A 7,844-nucleotide genomic window follows, 5' to 3' on the forward strand; every position below is an offset into this window, starting at 1 on the left:
AAAAAAAAAAAAAAAAAAAATTAGCTGGGCCTGGCAGCATGTGCCTGTAGTCCTAGTTACTCAGGACACTGAGGTAGGATTGCTTGAATCCAGGAGGTCAAGACTGCGAGTGAGCTATGATTGTGCCACTGCACTCCAGCGTGAGCAACAGAGGGAGACCCTGACCCTAAAAAAATAAATAAATAAATATAGACTGGGCGTGGTGGCTCACGTCTGTAATCCCAGCACTTTGGGAGGCCGAGGCGGGCAGAGCACTAGGTCAGGGGATCGAGATCATCCTGGCTAACACGGTGAAACCCTGCCTCTACTAAAAATACAGAAAAAAAAATTAGCCAGGTGTTGTGGTGGGCACCTGTAGTCCCAGCTACACAGGAGGCTGAGGCAAGAGAATGGTGTGAACCCAGGAGGCGGAGCTTGCAGTGAGCCAAGATCATGTCACTGCACTCCAGTCTGGGCGACAGTGTGAGACTCCATCTCAAATAAACAAACAAACAAACAAACATAAATAGGCCGGGTGCGGTGGCTCATGCCTGTAATCCCAACACTTTGGGAGGCCGAGATGGGTGGATCACAACGTCAGGAGATTGAGACCATCCTGGCTAACACGGTGAAACCCCGTCTCTACTAAAAATACAAAAAAATTAGCCGGGCGTGGTGGTGGGCGCCTGTAGTCCCAGCTACTTGGGAGGCTGAGGCAGGAGAATGGCATGAACCTGGGGGGTGGAGCTTGCAGAGAGAGGAGATCAGGCCACTGCACTCCAGCCTGGGCAACAGAGCAAGACCCCGTCTCAAATAAATAAATAAATCATCAGCCTGGGCAACACTGCAAGGCCCCATCTCTACAAAAAATTTAAAAAAATAAAAAAATAGCACGTCATGGTGGCATGTGCCTATAGTAGGCTGAGGCTGGAAGACCCCTTGAGCCCAGGACGCTATACAGTGAGCTATGATCAAGTCACTGTAAAGGTAGATAAGGGTAGTGAGGATGTGAAGGAACTGGCACAAGAAATCCTGTACTCCTTACCACTCAAGCATGGGCAAGAGTAAGACCTTGTCTCAAAATAAATAAATAATTTTAAAAATAAAAAGGCCGGTCACGGTGGCTCATGTCTGTAATCCCAGCACTTTGGGAGGCTGAGGCAGGCAGATCACTTGAGGCCAGGAGTTTAAGCCCAGACTGGCTAGTATGGCGAAACCCCTTCTCTACTAAAAATACAAACAAATTAGCCAGGTATGGTGGCGCGTGCCCGTAATCCCAGCTACTTGGGAGGCGGGGGCAGAACTGCTAGAACCCAGGAGGCGGAAGCTGCAGTGAGCCGAGATCGCACCACTGCACTCCAGCCTGGGCAACAAGAGCAAAACTCCATCTCAAAAAAAGAAAAGAAAAGAAAAGAGTTTCTCCATGCTCATGGGCATACATGTGATATAATCCTATACTAGCTTTGTACTGTGAATGGGTACTGTATGCTAATCAAATGCAAATAATGCGTTTTTATAAAAGTTGCTTAACTACATTCTAGACAAAGAAATTCTGGCCAGGCACGGTAGCTCATGCCTGTAATCCCAGCACTTTCAGAGGCGGAGGCGGGCGGATCACCTGAAGTCAGCAGTTCGAGACCAGCCTGACCAACATGGAGAAACCCCGTCTCTACTAAAAATACAAAAAATTAGCCAGGCGTCCTGGCACATGCCTGTAATCTGAGCTACTCAGGAGGCTGAGGCCGGAGAATCACTTGAACAGGAAGGCCAGTGAGCCGAGATCGTACCACTGCACTCCAGCCTGGGTGACGGAGACTCCGTCTCAAAAAAAAAAAAAAATCAGAGAAATTCTGACCTGGTTTAGTAAGTTAAAAGTGCTTTAAGCTATTGATATGAGATGCTAATTTGAGGATAAGAAAATAAATGTTTTTCAACCTTCAATGCCCTAAGGTAGAACCCCATAGCATACTTGTGATGTTTCTTTTTGTATTTTTTCCATTAATTTAATGACTGAAACTAATATGCAGGTATTTTAATTATTTTCTGCTCAATACTATCTCTATAGTCAATTCTAGATGACCCCTTTTGACCATTAATAAGGCAGCTTCTACACAGCAATAAATAGCCGGCCTACTCAAAATTATACTATAGATATTGACACTGCCTTTAATAAAATGAAAATTATGATTCATAGGACAGAAAATTCCTGGCCGGGCATGGTGGCTCAAGTCTGTAATCCCAGCACTTTGGGAGGCCGAGGCGGGAGGATCACGAGGTCAGGAGTCTGGCCAACATAGTGAAATCCCATCTCCACAAAAAAAATTAGCTGGCCTGGTGGCAGACGCCTGTAATCCCAGCTACTTGGGAGGCTGAGGCAGGAGAATCGCTTGAACCCAGGAGGCGGAGGTTTCAGTGAGCTGAGATAGAGCCACTGCACTCCAGCTCAGGTGACAGTGCGAGACTGTCTCAAAAAAAAAAAAAAAAAAAATTCCTAACTCTCCATAGAAAGCAGTTTTGTCACTTCCAGAGAACCTCACAACCAAATGTTAAATGTACTCTTGTCCCTTTAAGACTACATCAACTGATAGGCCAGGCATGGTGGCTCACGCCCATAATGCCAGCACTTTGGGAGGCCGAGGCAGGCGGATCACAAGGTCAGGAGTTGGAGACCAGCCCGGCCAACATAGTGAAACCCTGTCTCTATTAAAAACACAAACAATTAGCTGGGCATGGTGGCAGGCACCTGTAATCCCAGCTATTCGGGAAGCTGAGGCAGGAGAATTGCTTGAACTCAGGAGGCGGAGGTTGCAGTGAGCCCAGATCATGCCATTACACTCCAGCCTGGGCAACAGTGCGAGACTTTGTCTCGGGAAAAAAAAAAAAAAAAAAAGACTACATCCACCGAATCTATTTTCAGATTGGACTTCTTATTTAGCCATCAAAAACTCAAGGGCCTTACCGTATATATTGCTCAGGCACCCCTCCACAATCTACCTCTTTTTTTTTTTTTTTTTGAGATGGAGTCTTGCCCAGACTGGAGTACGGTGGCGCAATCTCAGCTCACTGCAACCTCTGCCTCCTGGGTTCAAGCGATTCTCCTGCCTCAGCCTCCTGAGTGGCTGGGATTATAGGCACGCGCCACCATGCCCAGCTAATTCTTGTATTTTAGAGACAGGGTTTCACCATATTGGCCAGAATGATCTTGGTCTCTTGACCTTGTGATATGCCTGCCTAAGCCTCCCAAAGTGCTGGGATTACAGGTATAAGCCACCGTGCCCAGTCCCTACCTCTTAATTCCAAAGTACATACCACAGCCACTTTTTTCATGGAGAAAGGAGGAGGGAGGGGAACATCATCTGTGGTTTGTTTGTTGTTGTTTTTTTGAGACAGAGTCTGTCACCCTGGCTGGAGTGCAGCGGTGCAATCTCAGCTCACTGGCCTTCCTGAGCGATTCTCTGGCCTCTGGCTAATTTTTGTATTTTTAGTAGAGATGGGGTTTCACCATGTTGGCTAGGCTGGTCTCGAACTGACCTCGGGTGATCTGCCCACCTTGGCCTCCCGAAGTGCTGGGATTACAGGCGTGAGCCGCTTCACCTGGTCTGTGGTATTTTGATTACCTCTTCTCAAAACACCCTGGCTGCTGGGCATGGTGGCTCACACCTGTAATCCCAGCGCTTTGGGATCACCTGAGGTCAGAAGTTCGAGACCAGCCTGACCAATGTGGAGAAACCCCATCTCTACTAAAAATACAAAATTAGCCAGGCATGGTGGCACATGCCTGTAATCCCAGCTACTCAGGAGGCTGAGGCAGGAGAATCGCTGGAACCCGGGAGGCAGAGGTTGCAGTGAGCCAAGATCACACCATTGTACTCCAGCCTGGGCAACAAGATAGAAACTCCATCTCAAAACACCACCACCACCACCACCACCACCCTGGTCACACAGGAAGAGAAGCTGGAAAGAGGCAGAAAATAAAAATGCCAGCTATTGATGGTTGCCGTCTTTGTCTCAAGAGTCCTCCCTACGACTGAATCTACCCATCAGTCAGGATTTTAACAACCTTTAGTAGTATGATAACCTTACCTCAAATGAAGCATTAGGACCAAGCAAATAGGGTACATAAACTTTATTAATTGTTGGATTAAGCCCTAAAGCTTCAGAGGAATGGGAGTACTTTATATTTTCTGGAAAGATAAGGTTCAGGGAAGAGGCTAGAACTCATAGTTATTTTCTTGCAATAGCAAAGAAACTATGCTACACTTTGAGGAGAAAAAAAGCCAGAAGGAAAAGTATCAGTGAAGCAGACTAGGATCCCAAACAATACTCTTCAAGAGGATTTGATTAGGCATATTTAACTATTGATTAGGCATATTTATTCAAACAAGGGCAACTTCAGAAACAGCACATTAGCAAGATTTTAATACCCTAAGCAATTATCTCTCAGGAGGAAGATTAGGATGTAAGGAATAGTCTAGTAAGATCTCTATACACTAAACTGTCCCTGACAAAAAAATCATTTTCTAATTGAGGAGAAACCAAAAATAAAGGGAAATGCCCTACAGAGAAGCAGCAAATAGTATGAAATCACTGGGCAAACCAACGTGAAACACTGAGTAGCCAAGCAACTCAATCCATAAAGAAAACTAGAAAGAAGGGCACTAAGGAAATGGAAAAACAGCAGAGAAGTGAAAAATATTAAATGAGAAACCTAGAAGAAACATTTTACTGAGAGATGGAATATTCACCTCAAATCTCACAACATTAACAGAAAATGCCACGGAAATGGAACTTCTCGACTACCTACTTTCCTTCTGAAACTATATCCAGATTTATTTACTCATTCTTTTTCTTTTTTCTTTTTTGAGACAGAGTCTCACTGTCACCCAGGCTGGAGTACAGTGGCACGACCTTGGCTCACTGCAACCTCCACCTCCAGGGTTCAAGCGATTCTCCTGCCTCAGCCTCCTGAGTGGCTGGGATTATAGGCACGCGCCACCATGCCCAGCTAATAGGCATGCACCACCACATTTGGCTAATTTTTTGTATTTTTAGTAAAGACGGGGTTTTGTCATGTTGTCCAGGCTGGTCTCAAACTCCTGAGCTCAGGCAAATCCACCGGTCTCAGCCTCCCAAAGTGCTAGGATTACAGGCATAAGCCACTGCGCCTGGCCTATTCATTTATGTTTTGAGACAGCATCTCGCTCTGTCGCCCAGACTGGAGTGCAGCGGGGCGATCTCGGCTCAATGAAGCCTCTGCCTCTTGGGCTCAAAGTGATTTTCTATCTCAGCCTCCCAAGTAACTGGGACTACAGGTGGGTGCCACCACACCCAGCTAATTTTTTTGTATTTTTTGTAGACACAGGGTTTCGCCATGTTGCCCAGGCAGGTCTTGAACTCCTGAGCTCAGGTGATCTGCCTGCCTCGGCCTCCCAAAATGCTGAGATTACAGATGTGAGCCACTGTGCCCGGTCTAGATATTTCTAATAGACAATTACATCTACCAAATAGTTATACTGTGTATGGTGGTGAAATATGAATGCTATGCTTCAGTTTGACATAGATGCTTAACAATGTCTAGTGTCTTCAACAATCTGATCCTACAGATTCTTTCCACCAAGGCAGTGTCCTAACCTTTCTGTGCCTCAATTTCTTAGCTATAAAATGTGGGAGCTGCCGGGTGTGGTGGCTCACGCCTGTAATCCCAGTACTTTGGGAGGCCAAGGCGGGTGGATCACCTGAGTCAGGAGTTTGAGACCAGCCACATGAACAAATCCTGTCTCTACTAAAAATACAAAATAAGCCGGGCATGGTGGCACATGCCTGTAATCCCAACTACTGATGAGGCTGAGGCAGGAGAATCGCTTGAACCTGGGAGGTGGAGGTTGTGGTGAGCTGAGATCGCGCCACAAGAGCAAAACTCCATCTCAAAAAGAAAAAAAAGTGGGAGCCAAAGCAGATGAGATGAACTATAGGATCCACTACAGTCTTGAAATTTTATACCTAATTATAAAATTATTAAGGTCAGTTATGAGTATAAAATTTGAATTGGAAAACAAAACATTTAAGTTCATACTGTCATTCCAGACCTAACCACAGGGAGGAGCGAGGGATTTGAAACCATTCCCAAGGGAGACAGTATTTCGCTGTTACCTGAAGCCCACCCGGTAGGTGGATAAACCCTCAATCCCAGACAGAATATTTCCCTGGCCCTTTTGCCTAGACTTCAGAATGCTCTTCACAAAGACACGGTTAACCCGTCTTCCTCCCTTTCCTCCCTACCACAGTTTTCCCTCTTCTCTTTTGTAGTTTCACATCAAGTTTTACCTAATACTACTTTTCCCCCTAGAGTTTTCCTTTCCCCCTTTTGTCCAGAGTAAAATTTTCTAGAAAAGCTCTTTGTAGGTAGGTTGTGATGAAAAAAATTGATGAAATGACTTAAAATCAAAGAAACTATAAAACAATTATAGGCAAACGACAATTACTGATTAAGTTTTAGAGAAATCCTAAGAGAGAAAGAAAACCAAGCATAATAAGAAGAAAAATCTAGGGACCAACATAATTCAAGTTTTCCAAAGTTAGTAAAAGGCCCTGAAAAGAGTGCAAATGAGTGACAACCCCTGGAGGTCGGGTCCAGCCTCTGAAATTAACATGCAAGAGCCCAAGGCCAGGCAACCAGAATGTGAAACAGACTCTGGCCGGGTTTCCTTTCACTGTCAAACTCCTAACCAAAAGAGGCTTCCCACATCACATATTTTAAATATTAAAATTTAAAAAGTTATTCACATCTATTCACCTCTCCCTCGAAAAACAAATGAATAAATAGTCCCTCTTTCCTTCTTTACTCCCACACTAAACCTCACACCGTTGATGAGCCTGGAGGGCTAGGTTGGCACGAGAGGATGGCGCCAAAGCTCGGGGAGAGGGCGGTCAGTGGGCGGAAGGTGCCTCTTCCGCATGGCCGAGCCCTCGCCGCCACTGGCCACCGGCATACGGTCCCTAAGCATCGGGAGCTCCCTCTCGGCCCCGACCCCGCGGTCTCTGTCGCCCCGCAAACGGCCGCTGCGGCCGCAGGCTCCCGATTGGGACCCTTCCCAGGGGAGGACCCCATCCCCCGCTCCCTTTCTCCGTCAGATTCCCGCCCCGCAGCGGCCAGCCTATGGGCCCCTGCCTCACCTCCATGGAGACGCGCCAGCCTTGCATGGCGGAGAAGCCGTAGGGCAGCGGCAGGCGCGGGGCGCCGACCCCGTCCCCGGAGCACTTCACCGTGTTGGGCTGGGAGAGATAGGCACCCATGGCGACGGCTGGCCGGCGGCCTCAGGGGCAGGAAAGCTGGGCGCGACCCGTGCCGGAGCCGAAGCCCCGGGGGTGCGCGCGGCAGGAGCAGGCCCCGCGGCGCGACCGACGCAAGGTGCGGGTGAAAGGCGCGAGGCCGGCCAGGAGGCGGTAACGGGACGGGAGCTGAGAGGGAGCGGAAGCGGAAACGGCGCCGCTCCAGACCCCGCCCGGCCGGCTCGGCGGGGCCAGGCGCTGCGGGCAGTCATTTCCTTAGCAACTCGCCCCGCCCGCAGGGACAACGGCCCGCCCAACGGCCGCTCCCGCGAGACTGGCGCGACCACGCCCACCAACGGCCGCGGTTCTCCTCCTCTGCCTCGAGCAGGTGGCAGTTCGCCTTTCCCTGCACCACTTCTTCGTTCCCAGTCCCCAGCCTCTTGGCGTTTTGTCTGACGCCTCTTTTGTGTCGGACTCGACGCTTCCGGCCCGTTCTCCAGTGTTTTCATCCCCGTCTCCTCAACGTCGCACCCTCAGACTCCGCAAACCCCGCCCGATTTGGTTCAATTAAAGTTGACTAGTGTTTGTTCTGCGCT

At 48.3% G+C, this 7,844-nt stretch overlaps 1 protein-coding gene across 1 annotated transcript in view; it reads right to left on the reverse strand.

Moving 5' to 3' along the window:
- The window catches only part of PPM1G (protein phosphatase, Mg2+/Mn2+ dependent 1G), a 24,923-nt gene extending 17,369 nt beyond the window's left edge, over positions 1-7,554 (reverse strand). The window contains exon 1 of the mRNA XM_023229979.1: positions 7,153-7,554. Within this exon, the coding sequence (XP_023085747.1) occupies positions 7,153-7,272 (120 nt within the window). The 5' untranslated portion in view covers positions 7,273-7,554. The remainder of the gene's footprint in view (positions 1-7,152) is intronic.
- Between the last annotated feature and the right edge of the window lie 290 nt (positions 7,555-7,844).

Source organism: Piliocolobus tephrosceles, chromosome 15, assembly GCF_002776525.5.
Source record: "Piliocolobus tephrosceles isolate RC106 chromosome 15, ASM277652v3, whole genome shotgun sequence".
NCBI lineage: Eukaryota > Metazoa > Chordata > Mammalia > Primates > Cercopithecidae > Piliocolobus > Piliocolobus tephrosceles.